The 22302-nt window shown below is 47.1% G+C and overlaps 1 protein-coding gene across 8 annotated transcripts in view; it reads left to right on the top strand.

Moving 5' to 3' along the window:
• Positions 1–4346: 4346 nt before the first annotated feature.
• Positions 4347–22302, top strand: part of SGSM2 (small G protein signaling modulator 2) — a 126175-nt gene continuing 108219 nt past the window's right edge. For all 8 annotated transcript variants that reach the window (XM_061604942.1, XM_061604938.1, XM_061604936.1 and 5 more), the window contains exons 1-2: positions 4347–4632; positions 20750–20825. In XM_061604942.1, coding sequence (XP_061460926.1) covers positions 20808–20825 — 18 coding nt within the window. In that variant the 5' untranslated portion in view covers positions 4347–4632; positions 20750–20807. The remainder of the gene's footprint in view (positions 4633–20749; positions 20826–22302) is intronic.

Below are 22302 nucleotides of genomic sequence, written 5' to 3'. Positions count from 1 at the left end.
TCCAGTCTTTCCACCTCTATCTCAAAGTGTGGCTACTGCAGCCTGAGAAAAACAAAGAGAAAGAGATGCTGCAGCTGCCAATTCATGCCTGGATGATGTCGAGCAAATGTGTGTGCGTGAACTCTCTCTGCTCATATTGAGGTTTGATTAGGGATGTGAAGGCCCAGAAAAAAAACAGAAAAATTAAAAAAAAGTTTTTTCCCATTTCCCCCCGAAGCCTTTTTTGTTTTCCAACAAACTGGAAAAAAATGAAGAAAAGGTAGATTATGGAATGGTTCATTTTAGCATGATAAATAAAATGTTTCATTGAATCTTTTCCTCAGTTCTTTTTATGGGAATAGATGCTTTATGTCTGCCTGACACTGTGGAGGACTAGCGGAGACATAAATGATTTTCTTTGTTATTAATGTTGATGGTTTCTTCTGTTCTGTTTTGTTTTTAAATTTGCCTGCTTCTTATAAACTGGCAAAAACAAAGAGGTTCCTTACAGGTAATGTGTTCCTTACAGTTTAGGATCTTGTAGATCCATTTGTTACCAAAAACAGGTAAAATTTTTAAAAAGTAAATTCAATTTGTAATAATTGTTTGAATAAAATGTACTTTTAATATAACAAATGTGATAATTTTATGCCAAACCAACTTGTACATAATTACATTTTATGTTCCTGAAGTAACAAAGTGACTTTCAATTTGTAAAAAGTGCTAATATTGAATTTTTCAATTTTTCCAAAACATTCAATTTTTTTCTGAAAAAAACTGGGAAAAAACCATTTTTCCCCCATGGCTTCAAAATTTCCAGAAATTTTACATCTCTAGTTTTGATAAAGAGCAAGGCACTTTCAGGACAGCGGCTCTGCAACAGCTACACTCCACAGCAGGCAAACCATCGCCTTGATGGTGCTGCTGTGGCTGTCTAGGGAAGTGGAGAGCCCTGCTGGATTCAGGCCAGTGGTCTTTCTTGCCCAATATTTCTTGCAGGGGCAGGCCAGATGCTTCTGGGAGGCTCACAACCAGGACACGAAAGCAACAGCCCCTCTCCAGATGTCTTTCCCCAGTGTGCTATGGTAGACTGCCTCTGATGATGAAGGCTCCACTCCTGACTCATTAAACAAACAAAGCAATGGGATCTGCAACAAAATGTTGCAGTGAATGGAGCGCTCTTTTTCAGGATACACCATTCCATTCCTCCTCCCACTCAAGTTTTCTTTTCTTTTCACCCCAACAACTAGCCAGTATTACATCGAGCTGTTTGGGGGTTTATGGTTATTCCCCTATCCTCTTAGAGCTTTTAAAATCATTATAATTCCCTTCATGATTTTTTGTGTTTCTGCAAATCTTGGGGTCTCCAGGAGCCTTCCAATACCCCTTCTTCTGTATGGACAATGCCATTTTGGCAACATAAGCAGGAGCCCTTGCATTAGAAACAGAGACAGAATAAATATTGATTGATCACTCCATTTATTTATTTATGCTTTACTCTTTATGCTCCACCTTAGTCATCGAGATCCTCCGATGGGGTCCCCCACATGGCCCCTGAGATTCGGTTGGCCATTACAAAGGACCAAGCCTTTAGCATGGCCTGCCCTGTGGAACTCCCTGCCAGTAGAGTTTGGCAGGAATCACCCCTGCCTTCTTTTAGGTGTCTCCTAAAAAACTGTGTTATTCAGACAGGCCTTTGCAATGTGAATTTATTATTTACCAACTAGTGTATATTAATGTTTTTATTTTTCTTATTGGAATTTTGTAGGCTGTATAACGCCTTGCTGTATTTTTATGAAAGTGCAGTCTATAAATGATCAATTTAACATTCATTATGTGATATATTAACTAATAATTAATAACACAACAATAACATAAGAGGAGTACCTGATGCCCTAGCCTCCCGTTTTCAACAGCAGTTGTGCATTTGCCGTGCCCGTGGATGCCCACATGGAGAGCATAAAAGCAGTAGTCCTTCCCAATTGAATGTACCCCCCAGCAGTTGGTATTCCAAGGTACACTACCTCTGATCATGGAGGTTCCATTTAGGTACTCTGGATTGCAGCCACAGATAGATCTCTCTCCTCTGCAAATTTGTCTAAGGGGGGGAAGCATGCGTGGGATAACCATTGATATCCTGTTGGCATCCTGGCCAACGGGATATCAGTGGAGTAGGCCAACTCGCTGGCAGAGGAGAACATAGCCACTGCCTGGCTGCAACAAAAATGGGACAGAATAGGACCCGCCCCCCAAGTAGTTTACAGACACAGTGCAAGACAACTAACAGTATGTTTCTTGAATTCCTGATTTGCCCGGTCAGATGTGAGAATGTTTTTTTGTAATATTCATGTGAATTTTTAGACATATTGTCATGATGTTATATTCTATGGCTATATTTTTGTTTTGTGTGTATGATTCGCCTTTGTTTTCATTTTTCTTATGTACATTGTGTAAAGATTTATTGCTCAGTTATGTTACTTAAAAGTGTGGATTATTATTCAGCTGTACTGAATGTGGAGTTTATATTGATTTTTGTTGAAAAGTAAAGTAAACCACTTTGAGATTTCTTGAAATATAAAGCAATGTATACGTTAACTAAATAATAAATAATAGCTTATTTTCACACACACACACCATCTAGGCCTGCTTGTTTGGAAGTCACTGTCAATGAGTTCAACGGGCTTCCTCCCCACAGGCATGCGTAATGCCTTTGCAGAAAGGCATTCCCATGCGCTTGGGCTCTCATACTGAAAAGGGAAAGAAAGATACAGAGGATTGCATCCAACTTGGTCCTAGACAAGTAGGCCCATTGAACTAACCAGTGTTAGTTATGTCCATTAATTTCAGTGGGTCTACTCTGAATAGGGCTAGCACGGGACACAACCCATAGATCCATTGACAGCCAGTGTGGTGTAGTTGTTAAGACTGTCAAACTGAAACCTAGGAGAGCAGGGTTCAAATGCCCACTCACTGGGTGATCTTGGGCCAGTCAAAGTCTCTCAGCCTAACCTACCTCCCAGGGTGGTTGTGAGGGTAAAATGGGGAGAGGGAGAACCATGTTTGTATACCACCTTGAGCTCCTTGGAGGAAAGGTGGGATATACTTATAATAATAAATAGATCAGGTGTGAGGAACCTTTGTCTCTCTAGGTCTTGCTGAACTACAACTCCCATCAGCAAGCATGGCCAACGGCTGTGTGTCTGTGCGATGTCGTCGTCTGGAAGGCCAAAGGTCCGTCACACCTGCTTTAAATGACTCGGGCAGATCCACACCATACATTTAAAACATATCCAAAGCACGTTGAAAGCACATGACTTCCCCCAAGGAATCCTGGGTGTAGTTTCTTAAGGCTGCTGGGAATTTGTAGCTCTGTGAGGGGGCAACCACAGTTCCCAGGATTATTTAGGAGAAGTCACATGCTTTAAATGTGCCTTGGATGTGCTTTAAATGTATGGCGTGATACTTTGTTTATGAACCCGCACTTCCACAAGAATATATCAAGGCAGAGTACAACATAAACAGTAGTATTGTGGCAAATTCAGAAGCGCAGGGTCCCTCCCCCTTCATGTTAGTCAAAACCACGCCCCTCCCCCCTTTTTGCTCCTGGGTCAAGAATGAGATCCTTGTTCATGCATTCTCCCACAACAACAGAAATCCCTAGTAGCCAAGCATCATGAAAGGGGAGAACATTAGCTACTGAAAATAGTCTTCTCAGTGGCTGACGCCTCCTTTCCCTCTGATTGGCTCCAATCAGCAAGAAAGGGCAAAAAAGTATGTTAGAAGACTCTTCCCAGTGGCCAACACACTCCCCTTTCATGCTGATTGGCTCATAGGATGCTGGAGGCATAGGGACCCTGCGCCCAAAAAAGTAAGGGGTCTAAGACCCCCCAAGACCATGGACTACACCCCTGAACATATAAAAAATAGAATCAGTAAAAACAGCATAAAAATATCATTAAAAGTATCAGTCAAACATCAATATATAGTGAAGGAAAACCCTCACATTACAAAGGCCTGGCTGTGGAAGATCAGCGTTCTAAAAACGCTTGGAAAAGAAGCGAGCGGGGTTAGAGCAAGGCGCTCTGCCCATGCTCAAGATCCCTCTGCTTTTCCTTCTTATTATCGCCCCCAGACACGTTCCAAGAACCGACCCTTTGGTGGCCAGACTTCTTCCCAAGGCAGGTGCAGCAGCAGCAGCAGCAGCAGCAGCCGGCCAACCACCACCCCTCCCCAACCCCCATCACAAAAGTGCATTGTTACCAAATAATCTCACCCCCCTCCCGTTTCCTCCGTCCTCCTCCCCCCCGTTTCGGGAGGGGGGGGGAGCAGGCTGGGCCGGCGTGCCTGACGTCAATGTGGGGGCGGGCTCGGAAGATGGCTGGCGCCGAAGGGAATGCCCTTTTGCCACCGCAACCGCAACCGCGAGCGGAGGGGGCTCTGCGGGGCTGCTCGGGAGACTGCCCTTCTCGGGCGGCGGGAAGGAGACGCTGAGCGCCCTCCCTTTGCACCGGGAGGGACTGGAGGCTCTGTTTCATTTCTCTTTTTTTGGGGGGGTGAGGGGAGAGCCTCCCCCTTCGGCCAGCCGGAGGAGGCACCATGAGCTCCGCCGAAGACGCGGCGAAGGACAAACTGCTCTGGAACGTGAAGAAGGAGGTAAGAGCGGAGGGGCGGCCCTTTGCGACCCTTTGACGGAGCCGGCGAGCTCAGGGTGGTCGACACGGACCGGCAGCGGCTGTCTGGGAGTCTTGTCCCAGCCGTGCCTGGAGACGCCGGGGATGGAAGCGGGACCTCCTGCGTGCCCCCGAGGGACGGCTCGCTCCCGCCTCCCTTTCTCGCACCGCCGTTTTTCTGAGGGGGAGGCGCTTCTCCAAAGAGACCCCCCAACTTTCTTTCTCTCGCTCTCTGAAGGCTTCCTCTGAATTTCTCTGCCCTCCCCAAGTAGATTCCACACACACACACACACGGCTGCGTCAGGGGATTCTTTGTGGGGATTTAGGGAGCATATTTTAAGGGGGTCTAAACTCAGCTCGGTTGAAGCCGAAGCTCGGTGTTTGTTTTTTAGAATTCGAGAGGATCTGGGGCATCGAGAAAGCGCTCTGGGCAGTCACTCCTTACCCCTGCCGTGTGGGTGGGTGTTGGGGGGAGAAGTTCTTTTTCTCTCATCCCCAAATTCGGGGGGGGGAGAAGGGATGGGGGGAGAAGCGTGTATGGTGTTCCTTGAATGGTGAAGGAAAAAAACACTCTGCTCAAGCTCAGTGGCTCCCCTTTTCCTTCCTTCCTTCACACTTTCCATATTGTAAGGTACTGGGAGCAGATGTGTTGGGTTTTCAAGGAACACTCCATCTGTCTGTCTGTGGCTGCATACGCACCATACCTTTAAAGCATGTTTGCCACCCCCATGGGAACTGTAGTTTACCCATCACAGAGCTGCGCTTCCCATTACCCTTAACAAACTAGATTCCCCAGGATTATTTGGGGAGGGGGGGAAATGTGCTTGAAAAGTATGGTGTGCCTACAGCCAGAGCAGTTGAGTGTGTGCGTGCGCACACTGTGCATGTCTGTATCTGTCTGTACATGTACATAGCTGAGTAAGGGATGTAGCTCAGTGGCAGAGCACCTGCCTTGCTTGCAGAAGGTCCCAAATTCAATCCCGGTGTCTCCATTTAGGGCTAGGAGAGACCCCTGCCTGGAACCCTGGAGAGCCCTGCCAGTCAGTGTAGACAGAACTGAGCTGAATGCACCCATGGTCTGGCTCAGTATAAGGTGCCTTCCTAGGGCAGGGCGGTAGTGCGGTGGCAGAGCGTCCGCTTCGCATGTAGAAGATCCCAGGTTCAATCCCTGGCATCTCCTGGTAGAGCTGGGAGAGACCCCATCTGAAAGCCGCTGCCAGTCAGTGTAGACAACCCAGAGCTAGATGGACAATGGTCTGACTCGGTATAAGGCAGCTTCCTTTGTTCCTATAGGGCAAGACTTGTGCCTTAGTCTTAATGGTATTTGTTTTGGAGCAAGCTGCATCGGTGTCGATGGGACTGACTCTCTAGCAAGGAGTGCATGGGACCCCGGCCTCCTTTTTTTTTTTTAATTATTTATTTATTGCCTTTCCTCCACGGGGCTCATGCATCTCCCATTTGGGCCTTTGGCTGCTGCTTCCTTCTAAGCCTTTGTTTTTGAGATGTTTGACCAGCAGTGATGGCGGCTGGGAGCATGTGCAGAGTGCTTTCTTTGTCCTCTTCTGTGCTAGGAAACCTGTAGCCGGTTTAGTAGCTGCTGTTTATAATTTCATCTCTCTCTCTCTCTCTCTCTCTCTCTCCTCTCTCTCTCTCTCTCTCTCTCTCTCACTCACACACACACACACACACACACACACACACACACACACACACACACACACACGAGAGAGAGAGAGAGAGAGAGAGAGAGAGAGAGAGAGAGAGAGAGAAAGAGAGAGAGAGAGAGAGAGAGAGAGAGAGAGACCATAGTGCTGGCCTTGATGCATCAGTCGTCTGTCCTGGTCTAAGGCAACCTCCTAACAGATAAATATAAATAAGAGCGTTTCTGAGAGTGTGTGGAGTGGCAGGCAGTCTTCTGGGAGACTGGATCGACACAGGCGCTGTAAGGTCAGAGGTCATGGTTTTAGGACTCCCTCAAACTCAAGATTTCGTAGATAAGCAGATATTACAACCCCATGTGCTAAGCCTGGGATAGGAAATGAACAGGAAGCTGCCGTATACCCAGCAGATCGTTCCACCTAGCTCAGTATTGCCATCCCTGACTGGCAGCACAACCAGGTCTACCTCTGAGCTGTGATGTGGATCCTTCTCTTTGAGAAACAGCAACACAGCCACAGACTCTTGCATATCATGGCAGGTTTATTTTATGGAATGGGAGAGCCCTCTTGGGTCAGATGCGTTGGGAAAGTTGCCCTCCGCAGGCAGAGGCTGCTTCCTCGAGTAGCTGCAACAGAGGAAAGGAAATGGTAGAAGGAGAGGGGGGGTCTGGAATGCAAAGGGGTACAGCTTATGCCATTTCTGTTCAAAGCTCAAAAGCGGCAAGGGCCGTAGCCTGTGGCAGAGCATCTGCCTTGCGTGGAGAAGGTCGCAGGTTCAATCCCCAACAGCATCTCCAGGTAGGGCTGGGAGAGACTCCTGCCTGAAAACCTAGAGAGCAGCTGCCAGTCAGTGCAGGCAGTACTGAGCTAGATTCACCACTTGTCAGCTTCCTCGGTTCCGTGTGGTGCTCATCCGTTCCCCCTTCGACGAGTCTTTAGGTGGCAAGCTGTTCTTGGGAGTCTTCGTAGGAGAAAGGCGGTGGTGAACATTTGGGGTTTGGGGGAGGATCCAGAGGGTTCATCAATGCTGCCTTTCTCGCCCGCTCCGTTGTCTGTTGCAGCGTCCTCAATGACGCAGATGCCTCTGGCTTGCTTGTGTGCGTGTGATGAAGGGGAGACAGGAATTCATTCAAAAATTCCAAGAGCTCCGTCTGGTGCTTTTTAATGCAGCCCTGTAAAGAGACCTGTGTTGATTAGCTGTATGGGGTCTGATCCATTAGTTAATTGAGGAAGAGCTGCATAAATTTGCATATGAAGAGCAAGCAGTGACTCTGAAGGGGGAAAGCATTACTTCTTTTTAGGGGGGGAGGTGGGTCTTTAAGGTGATGCATCAATGTGTCTCAGCAGGCATTGCCTCTAAACAGACATTGGGATGTATCCAGTGGTGGTCCTACTCATTGAAACAAAAGGTTGCAGCAAATGAAGACCCATTAATTTCAGTGGGACCACACTGAGTAGAATTAAATTGGATAGACTTGTATTGTGTGAGAGAGATTGATTTAAATAACATTGCCTCCTACCCATGGGTTTGTAATTGCTTACAAGATATCTATATTTGTAGATAGATAGATATGTTTCTTTTGCGATATAATTAAATTAAAACATGCTGTGTTTTATTCAATGCCAGTCCTACTCAGAGTAGACCTGTTGAGATTAATGAACCCAAGTTAGTTGTGCCTATTAACTTCAATGGATCTGCCCTGAATAGGGTTAGCATTGAATTCCACCCATAGAAAGCTGGCTTAAATCGAATCAGATCATTTATCCTCCTAATTCAGTATTGTCTACACTGACTGGCAGTGGCTGTCCAGGGTTTCAGACAGGTGTCTCTCCCAGCCCTACCTGGAGATGCCGGGGATTGAACCCAGGGCCTTCTGCGTGAAAGCAGATGCTCTGAGCTCTTCCTAATCAGTCAAATGAAATCAAAATCAAAGAAAGCACGATTAATCTGTCCAACAAAAACACTGCATGGGTAATTTTAAGGAATTATGGCATCAGCTAGATGCCTCTTCTCTGTTGTCTGGCGCATGCCTGGAATCTCTCTAGGAACAGGTGAAATAAGAGTTCCTCTAAGTATATGCCGTTTGTGTTTCCATACCCTGTGAAGCAACCATACATGAAGCCTTATACAGTATCAGATCATTGGTCCATCTAGCTCAGTATTGACTGCACTGACTGGCGGTGGCTCTCCAGGGTTTCTGACAGTGGTCTCTCCCAGCCTCATCTAGACATCCTGGCGATTGATCCTGGGACCCTTGTTTGTGGGTTTGGGTTTTCTGCAGGCTTACAATTCCCACTGGGAGGTAATTTATTTTCCTGACTTTAAGAGAAAGGCAGACTTGTAATATGTCTTGAAAATTTCACTCGACTGCCTTCCCAGCACAGTTGCTTCTCAACCTCTGCTTCAAACATTGCCCTTCTCTGTGGGAAAGTCTGTTTTGATGAGAAGCTTTCCAAAGCAGGCTCATCTTTAGCTGGCTGCTCTTTTTCTGTTTGTCTAGGCAGGGAAGATGCTGTTGGAGGAGAGCTGAGGGGGGCAGTTCCAGAAATCTGAGCCAGATCGCCACTGGTGATCCAGCTTTGATCCTGGGTGACCACTCAATATGGACGGCACAGATGTGCAACACTGAGAAGGGGGTTTGGGGTGGCCTCTCACTTTGTGCTGGGTTGGGGAGTGGGTCTAGAGCAGGGGTGCCTAACCTCTTTTGACCCAAGGGCCACATTCGCCCTCTTGGGGGCTGCATGCCAGTGGTGGGTGTGACCAGCCTTGCACTCAGCCCCGCTCTTCAGCTGATCATGCAAGATGGCTGAGGAGGAAGGGTTATTACTCCCTCCACAGATACCAAATTGTCAATGCAATGATTTGGGGAGGGGGATATTCACATCCCTTTTAGTGGGTGGAGCAGGACAGAGAGGTTTAAATTTCTCTGTCTACCACAAAACCATGTCAGTTTTTTTCTTTTTGCTGCTGCCACCCAAATCAGTGGGGTCTCGGGGGGCAGAAAAAAATTATTTTGGAGGGCTGCATCAGGCCTCCTCATCAGAGGTTAGCCACCCCCAATCTAGACTAGGGATGTGAAAGCATTGAGCTATAATATCTGCAAGATCCATTCCCAACTCAGAGGGTGGTATTCAATGCTAGTCCTACTCAGAGTAGACCCATTGATGTTAATAGACATGACTAACTTAAGTCTATCAGTTTCAGTGGGTCTGAGTAGAACTTCTTTGGATGCAGCCCAATGTGCCTCCCCCCCAATATCGGCCTTCATGTATCTTGTCTAGACCCCAAATCCTTGGTGGGCTTCTAGGTCTAGGGACTGGACCCTGAAAGGGGGAAAGTTCTGGCTTCTGTTGCCATTGCAGTTTTGTGACCTGCAACCATAAAAGTCGGCCATCCACCCTGGGTGCCTATTTGTTTCCAGGCTTGGTTCAAGGTGTATTTAGTCCTGACCTGTTGGCTGACAGTTGAAGGAGGTGGGGGGATGGAAAATTGGGAGGGAAGGAGAATGGATTGGGATATCCTGACAGTGTGTATTCCACGCTGCAACATTTTGTTGTGGAGGAATTCCACTCTGCAACATTTCATTTTGGCCCCCGCTAATTTTAATTCCACTTTTTGTTTGCTCTTCTTTTGCAAGATGATCAACACAGCTTACAAAATTCAGCAACACAATATTAAAGCACCCATCCTATGCCATAATCATCACATTGAAACAAGTGACCTTTTGAAAAAATTACTTATTCCTCATTGTGTACTAGCAGGTTGCTTGATCTTCATGACATGGGAAAGCAATGTTTTTTCTTCCTTGATTACATCACATTGGCCAAATGCTTGGTTGTATCCAGTGCTCATCTTACTTACAGTAGACCCATTGAAATTAATGGATGTGACTAACTTGGATCTATGAATTTCAGTGGGTAAAACTTAGTTGATTACAACCCATTAATTTTAATCAAGGCTTACCTGTTTTCAGCACAGCAAAAACCTGTTAGATACAAAGCTACTAAATAAATTAAATTGATGTTTGTCTGGTCTGGAGCGAGTTCGCCATCTCAAATATAAGACCAACTTATCCTCAGGTCTGCATGTGGGCACAAGAACAAGTTTTTACCCATGGAAATGTGCCCATTTTCAAGCTGCTTTTCCTGGCAGTTTTTCCAGGGGAGAGTCATAATTCTCTAGCTAGAAAAATGTGTCTCTTTATATTTATTTATTAAAAGCAAATCAGAAAGACCCAGAAACCTTCAACAGCCTTATACATCTGATTAAAGAAAATGGATTGTCTCGCGTCTCAGCCTAGGGCCTCTTAAAACTTTGCGACTGTAATGGATGATATGTTTCCAGATCTGGAATGAGGTGTATGAGTTGTTTGACGTGTGTGTTTGTTTTTCATAACCGGAAATAGCTTCTAATATGGGCTGTGCAATTTTTCCTGAAGATGGATCTTGCTTAAACCCTTGCCTGAAGATGGATAAGAAAATAAGCCCTTCAGGGTCAGCCCAAAGGCCTATTCAGCAAAGCATTCTTTCTCACAGCAGCCAATCAGATCTCTCTAAGAAGCCCATAAGCAGGGCGTGAGGGCAATAGCCCTCTCCTGCTGTTTTCCCTTGGGACTGGTATTCTCAGACATGCTGCCTTTGATCTTGGAGGGTAGTGTATTGCCATCAGGACTTAAGTGATCAATTAACGCAGTGCCAAAAAGAAAAAGGGCAGAGATTTGTTTAAAATTTTGGGTATGGCAATTTATATGTATATATGCAAATGTAGAAATAATTATTATAATTTAAATGGATGCAAAATCCATTTCGCTATCATAGGGAAAACGGTGACAAGGTGGCCTCTGGATTTGCTAAGTCTACTGTCTTGGTGCTAATTGCTGATGGGCAACTTCAGGGCCCCTTCTTATAGTTCTTTATCTTTAAACCAAACTTTGGCAGGCAGTTCTTCCAATAGAGCAAGGATGGGGAACCTCAGGCCTGGAGGCCAAATGCGGCTCCCCAGGCATCTCTGTTTGGCCGTTGGAATCCCCCCCAGGCCATTCTCCTCACCAGCCCTGATGTACACCCTGAGTATTTTTATTTATTTATTTATTACATTTATATACTGCCCCATAGCTGAAGCTCTCTGGGCGGTTTACAGCAATTAAAAACAAATATACCAATTTAAAACACAATTTAAAAAATTTAAAACACAATTTAAAAGCACATGCTAAAATGCCTGGGAGAAGAGGAAAGTCTTGACCTAGCGCCGAAAAGATAACAGTGTTGGCACCAGGCGCACCTCGTCAGGAAGACCATTCCATAATTTGGGGGCCACCACTGAGAAGGCCCTCTCCCTTGTTGCCAGACTCCTAGCTTCCCTCGGAGGAGGCATCCGGAGGAGAGCCTTGGATGTGGAGCGTAGTGTATGGGTGTGTTCATGTCGGGAGAGGCGTCCCATCAGGTATTGTGGTCCTAAGCAGTGTAAGACTTTATAGGTTAAAACCTATTTTTGCTGGCTGGAATGCACCCTTGAGCTCTGATGATGCCTCTTGGTTGAGGATTGAGAGGGGGTGTGTGTGTGTAGAAAGTTGCCTACCATACAAAGGTAAATTTGCAGCTGTTGCTCTGCCCACTTTTCCTCTGTCCCCACCTTCAGCTAGCATGTGGCCCTCAGAAGGCTGGCCAGGAAAAAAAGTGTGCCCTGTCACGGGTCTCCTGAAATGATGTGCAGTTTGCCAGTTCTGCTGGGGTAGAATTAGGGATGGGTGAGAATTTCGATTCAGTTTGCATTTCAAGCAGAATTTATCAAATTCGCACTTTCCGAATCAGTATGAGAACTGAAACACAGCTGTCCTTTGAAATTCACATTTATTAGAATTTTGGGATGCAGTTCACATTTACAAAAATGCATCTATTAGGGGAAAGTGTGCATAAAAATGAATGAAAAATGAAATGGCCTGCCTTCAAGTTGCTCCTGACTTATGGCGACCCTACGAATAGGGTTTTCATGGTAAGCGGTATTCAGAGGGAGTTTACCATTGCCTTCCTCTGAGGCTGAGAGGCAGTGACTGGCCCAAGGTCACCCAGTGAGCTTCATGGCTGTGTGGGGATTCGAACCCTGCTCTTCCAGGTTGTAGTCCAAGACCTCTTAACCACTACGCCACACTGGCTCTCCATAAAAATGAATACATGAGTGAAAATAACATGCAAAAAGGCATGATGTGATGAGAAATGGCTTGCAAAATGTGTACCTTTGTCAAAACTGCCTACAAAAATACTCTTATCTGGAGAAATTCGCACTAAAATGGTGGAGAATTTCCATGAGGATTTCTTTTTTAAAAAATTACAGATTGCTGCAGAAATGTAGAGGACTGAATTTAAAACTGGAAAAATGAGAAACTGAGAGAAGCAAAACTGACAGTTCTTTCCATCCCTAGCTAGAATATGTGTGATGCCCATCTTGGAGATGGGGTGTTTGCTTTCCTCTTTGTGATGATGGGAAGTTGTTTTCCCTGGACACCCCGGCGGACAGAACCGTTCTCTAATCCTTCTAATTTTCTGCAATGTATTCTCGACTATGGGTGCAGTGCATCATGGTTATAATTCTGAAAATATCCCAAAGCCAAGCTGTGTGCCCTCGGGTTGCATCCTATGAACACAGGGTCACAGGAGGAAGCTGCCTTATACTGAGTCAGACCAATGGTCCATCTAACTCAGTACTGCCTACTCTGACTGGCAGTGGCTCTGTAGGGTTTCAGGGAGGGATCTTGGCCAGCTGTACCTGGAGACACCAGAAATCCAGCCTGGAACCTTCTGCAGGCAAAGGAGGCATAAGAAACTGTAATAATCTGCTTTATACGGGGTCAGATCACTGGCCCATTTAGCTCAGTGTTATCTACACTGACTGGCAGCAGCTCTCCAGGATTTCAGACAAGCGGTCTCTCCCAGCCCTACCTGGAGATGCTGAGGATTGAACTTGAGACCTTCTGCATGCAAAGCAGGTGCTCTGCCACTGAGATATGGTCCTTCCTCTAATGCCCTTCTTGCATCAATATATTTTTCTTTTTCCTTCTTTTTTTAATCTGGAAGAGCTGAGGCAAAACTAGGTGCTGTGCACCCATGATTATATGTTGGTAAAGCTTTTTATATGTTAATTGCTGCATTTTATGTCTCGCCTTTCCTCCAATGTGGCATATGTAGCTCCCCTCCATTTCATCCTCACAGCAGCCCTGCAAGGTGGGGTAGCCTGAGAGAAAGAAAGTGGCTCGCCTGAGGTCATCTGGAGTGCCCTATGGCTAAGTGGAGGTTTGAGCTTGAACATCCCTAGTCCTAGTCTGAGCAGTGGTACAGCTGGGTAATTTTAAGCCCTGGACTTAATGGGTTGTATTCAGAGCAGACCCTTTGAAATTAATGAAATGAAGTTAGTCATGTCTATCAACTTCAGTGGATCTTCTCTGAGTAGCAGTAGAGGCTGGTGGCTCTGATGTCAGCGGGGCAGTGAATCCGCTCTGGTTTTAGACCTTGGACAGCTCCTTGAAAGTTTGGACTAAAACACGGAGCATATTCACTGCCCCACTGACGTTGGAGCCACCAGCCTCTACTGCTGGGGTAGGGATACCACTGAATACCCCCCGATGGTTTTACAGTGGGGAGGGTGCTTTAGATGGCCACGTTGGTGGCACCTCAAGTCTGCAGTGAACTCTTGTACAATGACAGCTAAACCTGGTCACTCTGTCCTTGGAACCTGCTGCCACATGGTGGTGATGGTTGATATTAATTTGATTTGTTACTCACTCTTCTTCCTCAAGTCCTGGGTCGGGTCGCAACAGCTTAAAATACTTAATTAAAAAGTTTTAAACAAATGGCAATCCCAAGAATAGAGTGGGTCCTAAAAATATACATCTCAACTGTCAAAAGGCCAAGGTAAAGAGGTGTGTTGTCAGCATGCAGCAAAAACCGTAGAGTGAAGGTGCCTCTGTGGGGAGGGAGTTCCACAGTTTAGGGGCTGCCCCAGATAACGCCTTCTCTTGGGCCACCGTCAACCCCCCCCCCGAGTTTCTGAGGGTGGCAGAACTACCAGAAAGGCTCCCTTTGCTCAACACCTGTGAAAGTCTGTTGGGAAGGAGGCAATCTTTCAGATATTTCGGACCTCAGTCATTTAGGGCTTTAGAGACTAGCAGGAGCGCCTTAAACTGGGTTCGGAAATGAACTGGCAACCAATGCAGCTGTGTTTACAACGGGTTATGTGAGATCTAAAGGGAACCCCAGTCAGTAGTCTGGCCGCTGCATCTTGGACCAATTGACGTCTGGACCAGTTGAGTTGTCTTCAAGGGCAGCCCCGCAGAGAGCGCATTGCAGTGATGTCACTGGTTGCCATGTGACATCACTATCTGTGCCCCCTCTTCCTCCTCTGTTCTGCTTGCTCCTCTCAGGGCAATGCCTTGTGTGGGGCCTCTGCCAAGGCAAATAACCAGTGGAGCAGGTTAAGTCAACACAGCTTGTTCAAGTGAACTGGGAGGGCCGCCCGGCAGTTCAACAAGCCTGCCCAGGTGTTGCCGTAGTGATGCCACTTACGGGCCCATTCCCACTCGACAGTATTTCCTGCTTGGTTACAGGCCAAGCTTTCGTCTCCTGTCATTTCTCTGTGAGCTGGCTTGCGTCCAGCGGGAACCTCCCTCCTTTCTGAAACGGTGTGGCAGAGAGGCAGAGGGTCTGAGATGGTTCTTGACCATGTGTGAAACAAAAGAAAAAGTCTAATTGCACACCAAAGAGAGGTTTGAATACTTCCTAGGTACGGTTCCTTTTGCTTTGCAAAAGTTTCATCCTCGTCTTCTCCTTGATTGGGTGGTCTGTAGTAGACTCCAACGTCCATGTTCCTTTTATTCCTTGCCCCATTGATTCTAATCCAGATACTCTTGGTGGGGTTACCAAGCTCATCCTCCTGTATTTCTGTGCAGGAATATATATTTTCAACATATAGCGCAACTCCAAAGAGTCATCAAAGACCATGTGATTTACAGTCTGGCTTCCTACATTTTCATGCAGACTAAAATTGGGCCCCATTCAAGCTGTTCTCTCAGTTCCTGTTACTGTGCATCAGCCTTTGTCAATCATTACCTCCAAGTTTATGTCTCCCTCCCCTTTGGATTCAGTTTTTCCTGGCCCCTTGGCTTGACCAGGGCAGCTTCCCAGTTTGAGGGGACCCTCGAAGTGCCTCCTCCATAGTTGCTCACCAGGTAAGCAGCAATGTTGAGCAATTGGGTGCCACCATTTTAATTCTCCACAATTCTACAATGTAGTGTCATCCCAGCGCATTGTAGACAGTTAAAATGGTGGGATAATGCTGCATAGAGATCCTGGGCAAGAGTGTTTCCCGTTACTGGCTCTCTGATCCATTTAACTGGAGACGCTGGGGATTCAACCTTCTGTATGCCAAGTAGGCTCTCTACCACCATGCTGTGGTTGTGCTGATGCTGGGCAGATTCCTGCTTCAATGGCTTTCAAAGCATGCTGATGCTGAGTCAGCATGAACACCTTGACCTTCACCCTGACGTGACTTCTGCTTCCTGGCTCCCTCTTCAATGGCTTTCAAAGCATGCTGATGCTGGGCCAAGGTGGTCACCTTGACGTGCACTCTGACGCGATTCCTGCTTCCTGGCTCCCTCTTCAATGGCTTTCAAAGCATGCTGATGCTGAGCCAGCATGATCACCTTGACCTGCACCCTGACATGACTCCTGGCTCCCTACTCAATGGGTGCTGATGGCTCAGCTCTGGCACAGCGCGTCTGATTCTAGTCCACTTCAGCCCCTAGCCAGCAGCACTTTGGACCCTTCACTGTCTGCATCTTCTGTCCTGCTGTAGATTCCACTGATGGGTTTTTCCCCAATGGACAAAACTCTCAGCCGGGGGAGTATTGGCGACCACTCGCCGCCTTCCGCTCGGCAAGGGAGTTTCAGTTCTGGCTTCGTGTCATCTTGGAACGGAGCCACGACCAATCGTGTGTTCGCAATGTGCTGTGGTTGGTCCAGAGAACATGGCTGCCTCTCCTGCCGGGCTACACGTTTTTTATCGTTGTGAGTCACTTGTACCGGGCTGCCTCTTGGCATGGTGCCGCTCCATACGTTGCTCTGTTGTGGGCTTTTTTGGCTGTATCGTGGGGTTCTAGCTACAATGGGCAAGAAGAACAGGCTAGCTGCTGTCTCTTGCCAAGTGTTGCCTCGCTGTTCATTTTAGTAAAAGGAATTATCTCTCGTTGAAGCTTCCCTTCTTGCTGGGAAGAGTTTGACAGTCCACCCACCCACCGCACCGCAAATGTGCAATTGCTGCTCATGTTGTGGCAGGACCCAGGAGCCTTGTCTTGTGTTCCAGGGAGATAGAATTTCCCTAGCACTATCCTGCAGTATTTTTGTTTCATTCCCCCACACACCCTTACTCTGACCCTTCTTTTTGAGGGATCCAAGATGGGCTTCAACTTCCTATGGAGCAGGTACTTGGTGTCAAGTCTGGCTGTGCTGGGATGTCACGCTAGAACAGCCTTCACCAACCTGGTGCCCTCCAGATGTTTTTGGCTTCCAACACCCGACTGTACTGACTGGGGCTGGTGGAAGCCATCGTGCAAACATCTGGAGGGCAAAGACTGGTGAATGCTGTGCTAAACCATAATTTGTGGGGACAGCAAACCTTGGTAGACCTTTGTCTTGTGCACTCTCCTTCCTCTTCTTCTAGGGAGGAGGAGACTGGACGCTGTTGCTTCCAAATCAGCTAACCACAGTTTAGCATTACATCTGAACCCTAAACTTTGGCTAAATCTTATCTATGGTTTGTTTTGAAACAAGCTGTATTCATAAACCAGGGTTTGAAGTTGGCTTGTGTCTCACAAACCATAGTTAAAGATCAGCCGTTGTTTTCCATGTTTGGACAACATGAAAAGCTGAAGTTAGGATGGATGGATGGATGGATGGATGGATGGATGGATGGATGGGTGGGTGGGTGGATGGTAGGTACGTAGGTTGGTAGGTAGGTAGGTAGGTAGGTAAGTGGATGGAAAGTTTAAACTTCTGAACCCCTCCTCATGGTTGCCATGGTGTCTGGGGAGCGTGCAAGCTCAACACTTGCCTGGTCTACTCCTTGTCACATGAAGGTAGCATGACATTCAAAATGGCCCAGTGTGTGATAGAGACTGGCGTTATTGGCAGAAATTAGATTGAATTTGAACACTTTTTTTGGTCAAGTAATGATCAGGAGCAAATGGGACACTGCCCCACCAACCTTTAGTCGGCCTTCAACCAGTCCAGGGAGTGGCCCCGGCTGTCAGCTTCTTCCTCCTCCTCCTCCTCAGTCTCAGTGTTGTCTTTTTAGAACTCAGCAGGGCGGAGGGTTGGAACAAAACCAGAATTAGCTGACTCTGCCTGCTGTTGGCCGCTCTGCCTTCCGCCCTCAGTCTCAACAGGCACCAGCCACCACCGCTTCAGGAGTGGTGTCCCAGCCCACAAGCCAAATGTGGCCCTCCGGACCTCTCTGTCTGGCCCTTGCAATTCTGTCCAGGTCACATCCCTCACTGGCTCCACTTCCTCATTGTGTGCCTTTTCCTAGCTGTACTGTGTCCTTCAATACATCCGCATGATGCCTCTTGCTTGAGAGGGGTGTGTGTCTGAAGAAACCTCTGGTTTTTGCATGGGAAATGGTGTCTGTGCTTGTGTAGGCTTAAACTGCCCCGTCCCCCAGTACTGTGGTCCCAGTCTGAGTTGTAGTGGTTGTTACCATGCGAGTGGGCTCTGCAACAAAGTCTTGCAGCATGGAGTGGTTCCTGTATAGAATTCTAGCCACTGTATTCCGTTTCCCCTCTGAGGGGGTCAAGAATAAGGTCACATCTTCACCTTCCATTTAAAGTACTCTTGTACCATTTTAAGGAGTCATGGCTTCCCCCAAAGCATCCTGAGAACTGTAGTTTGCTAAGGGCACTAAGAGTTGCTAGGAGACCCCATATTCCCCTCTCAGAGCTACAGTTTCCCTGAATTCCACTCTGGGAATTGTAGCTCTGTGAGGGGAATTGGGGTCTCCTCTTAGTGCCCTTATTAAACTTCAGTTCCCAGGATGCTCTGGGGGAAGCCATGGCTGTTTAAAGTGGTACAAGAGTGCTATAAATGGAAGGTGAGGATGTGACTGAAGTCAGCGCTGCATGGCCATTGACTGCACACAACTGTGAATTGGGTTGTTTTGGAGTCTCTCTCACCTTCTTTTTCCTCCTAAAGATTTGTTGTACTTTGCAAGTCTCAAGATTGCCCCAAGTTCTCTAATATCTCCCTTTTGTACGTGGGTGGTGCAGTTTTGGCTATTTGAAGAATGGCACTTACAGCTTCAGCACTGGAAATAGAAGGAGAGACGAGGGAAAGTGGGGGGGGGGACCTGACCATGGATCCACTCCTCCACACTTGCCTTTGGTTTGGCCCAGAGATCCAGGAACTGGTTAGGCCTCATCTTGAATACTGTGGCCAGTTCTGGTCTCCGCACTTCAAGAAGGATGCAGACAAACTGGAACTGGTTCAGAGGAGGGCAACAAGGATGGTATCAGGGGACTGGAAACCAAGCCCTATGACGAGAGACTGAAAGAACTGGGCATGTTTAGCCTGGAGAAGAGAAGACTGAGGGGAGATATGATAGCATTCTTCAAGTACATGAAAGGTTGTCACGTAGAGGAGGGCCGGGATCTCTTCTTGATCGTCCCAGAGTACAGGACACGGAATAATGGGCTCAAGCTGCAGGAAGCCAGATTTCGACTGGACATCAGGAAAAACCTCCTAACTGTTAGAGCCATACGACAATGGAACCAATGACTTAGAGAGGTAGTGGGGTCTCTGCCACTGGAGGCATTCAAGAGGCAGCTGGACAGCCATCTGTCGGGAATGCTTTGATTTGGATTCCTGCACTGAGCAGGGGGTTGGACTTGATGGCCTTATAGGCCCCTTCCAACTCTACTATTCTATGATTCTAAGAACAATCCTGTTTGCCAAAGCGAGCCATGAGGTGTGGGTGGTAGCTTTGCAACTCTGCCATCTTTCTTTCTTCTTGAAGGGGCTTGCCCTTGTTCTCCTTCTTTCTTCCGTTTGCTCTTTTCTCCTCCGCTTGAAGCCAGTCACTGTGCAAATAATTCTTCTTTGAATTTGCTTTCTGTCCGACTGGAGGTGGTGCTGGGAAGCCTCTTTTTCTTAGTTTGTTGCTGCTGCAAAATGTCAAGTGCAAGCTAAATTAAAAACCTCAGCGCCTTCCAGCACGGCCTTCTGTACAATGCGGTCTAATCCTGGACTCAGTTGACCGTGATCGAAAGGTCACTGCAAAACGCCTTTCAGGGATGTCTGGCTCTTCCGCAAACAATGAAGAATCTCTTTTTGTTTTGTTGTTTTTCGGGGGGCTTGAAAAGTAGCTGGAACTGAAGAGCTACCGGCTTTAATTGACAGATGCGGCGATATCCGGCAAAGCAACGAGGGCCTTGGGACTGTCACTTTACACCAATAATTAAGGCGGACTTGCCTGTTGGAGAGAAACAGGTGTTCAGAGCAAAACAAAGCCAGACAGCTGATTATGTTACGGGTATTGAGGGGTGATTTGGAGCAGAGGAGATGTGTGTGGGAAGATGGCACTTAAATTAACAGTTTTTCTCACCTGGTGCTTTTTCTTTTTTGATTCCTGATTAACTGTCCCCCCCCCTTTAAATGGAAGGGCCATAGCTCAGTGGCTAGAGCCCACCTACTGTCGTCTGGTGGAAATAAAAAAGGCAAGAAGCACCAGAGGGCCCTTGTCAAACCTGAAATTGGCCCTGGCCCTGGGGAGACCATGTCCCTGACACCCTAGAGAGTCCCTGTCTGTTACCAGTAGGTAATACTGGGACAAATGTCTCATCCCCTGATGGATGGCGGCTGCGCATGTTTCCTCCTACAACTCAGAAAGGTTCAGCAGGAACACAATCAAACTATTGGTCCATCTAGCTCAGTGTTGTCTACACTGACTGGCAGCAGCTCTCCAGGATTTCTGGCTGGGGTCTCTCCCAGCCGGTGGAGGCCGGTGGCTCCGTGCCAGCGGGGCAGTGAATCTGCTCCAGGTTTTACTCCAAACTTTTGAGGACTGTCCAGGGTGCTGAAAGCTTTGGATAGGTCCTTGAAAGTTCAGACTAAAACCCAGAGTGGATTCGCTGCCCTGTTGACATCGGAGCCCCCAGCCACCACTGCTTCCAGAGCTGGGCCCCTGCTGGGAGGAAGGGTGGGATATAAATCAAATAATAAATAAATAAATAAATACATGTAGATGCCGCCATTGGGGATTCAACCTGCAACCTTTCGCATGCAAAGGAGATGCTCTGTCACTGACCTAGGGACTTTCCCCACTGTCTGATCTGGCATAAGGCTCTCTTATGAGTGTCAGCTTCCATCCACAAGGATCTTTATTTATTTATTTTCCCTTTTCAGGTGAAGCAGATAATGGAAGAAGCCGTCACCAGGAAGTTTGTGCACGAAGACAGCAGCCATGTCATTGCATTATGTGGTAAGTGTCCAGCAGGAGTGAGACGCTGGTGGCATAGAACACCTCTGCTCGGAGATAGGCACTGGTTGCCGGTTTGTTAGCAGGCCGAGTTCAAAGTGTTATTCTTGGTACATAAAGCACTTAACAACTTGGGAACCAGTTTACCTGCGGGACTGCCCTGGCCCATACGTGCCCACTCGACCACTTTGGTCTGGAGAACTGACTCTGTTACAGGTGCGACATAATAGTCGTTCTGCACTTGCAAGAAATTGGTGTTTTAGTATGGCAGCACCAGCACTTTGGAACTCCCTGCCAATTGACATCAGGCAGGTGCCTTCGCTGTTTCGGCACCTGCTTAAAACATTTCTGTTGAGGCAACTCTACCTAGTCACACAGATGTTGATGTGTTTTAATCTTTTTAGTTTACAGCTCCTTTAATTGTCTCTTCAGAGTTTTTGTTTCCTTTTTTTTAACTGGGAATTTAACTGATTATCAACTTTATTGATAATTCTAATGTCTCTTGTAAAGCGCTTAGAGGTTTCTTACAATCAAGTGGTATATGCATTTTGTTAAATAAATAAATAAATTCACCAGAGGTCCAAGTCAATGTAAAGTAGGGTTTTTTCTTCTTTGCCCCACGACTGTAACTTGCCTACTGCGCAGACCCTTCTCCCCACTTTGCTAGTGGCTACAAGTGCTTTGCTACCCAACAGAGCCCCAAGTTCTGTGTCCAGAATACATTTTGCAAATTATTTATTCCATCTCCATCCTGCCCTTCCTCCCAAAGGAGTCCAGGGTGCCAAACCCTCAAGCGCTAAAACAACAAGAACATCTTTACAAACCTTTCAACAGGTGCAGATGAAGGCTGGGATGCATTAGCTTCGCTCAGATTGCAGAGTTTGGATAGGCAGGGAGTTTGTTGGGGGGTGGGAGGATGTGGAAACATGACACAAGCTGGACAAATGGGAGGGAGGGAAGGAAGAGCGGCGACCTGGTGAAGGCGGGAAAGGTGGCGGCTGGCAATGTGCGTCAGGGGTCGCCGGCCTGTTTTGGACCAGTGGGCGCATTTGACATTTTGAGAGAGTGCTGTGGGCACCAGTCACAAAATAGGTGTCCTGGGGGCATGGCCGATGTGGCTTAATGGCTGCCACATCTCAAAGAGCAGAAAAATAGACATGGCCACAAAATGGTGTGGATATTTTATTTATTTATTTATTAGATTTATATCCCACCCTTTCTCCCAGTAGGAGCCCAGATATGGCCCCCATAAGTCACCCCATCATTGGGGGGGTAAGGCACCACTGCTTTCGCCCACATAGGGAAGCTCTTGGCACCTCTCTTCTGTTTAGAATGTCGGAGAGTGTCGAAATGCTGGGAACGGAGAGTTTTGAGCGAGCTTGTGTGTGTGTTTGAATCTTTGCTAAGATTCTACCTTCCCTGCAAATTAGTCAGACAGAGACTTTAAGCTTTAAAATAAGAAATAACTACTTTATTCTGG

The sequence above is a fragment of the Rhineura floridana genome, chromosome 21 (genome assembly GCF_030035675.1).
Source record: "Rhineura floridana isolate rRhiFlo1 chromosome 21, rRhiFlo1.hap2, whole genome shotgun sequence".
Lineage (NCBI taxonomy): Eukaryota > Metazoa > Chordata > Lepidosauria > Squamata > Rhineuridae > Rhineura > Rhineura floridana.
Note: the sequence above shows the minus strand (reverse complement) of the source record. Positions and strands in the feature narration are given on the sequence as shown.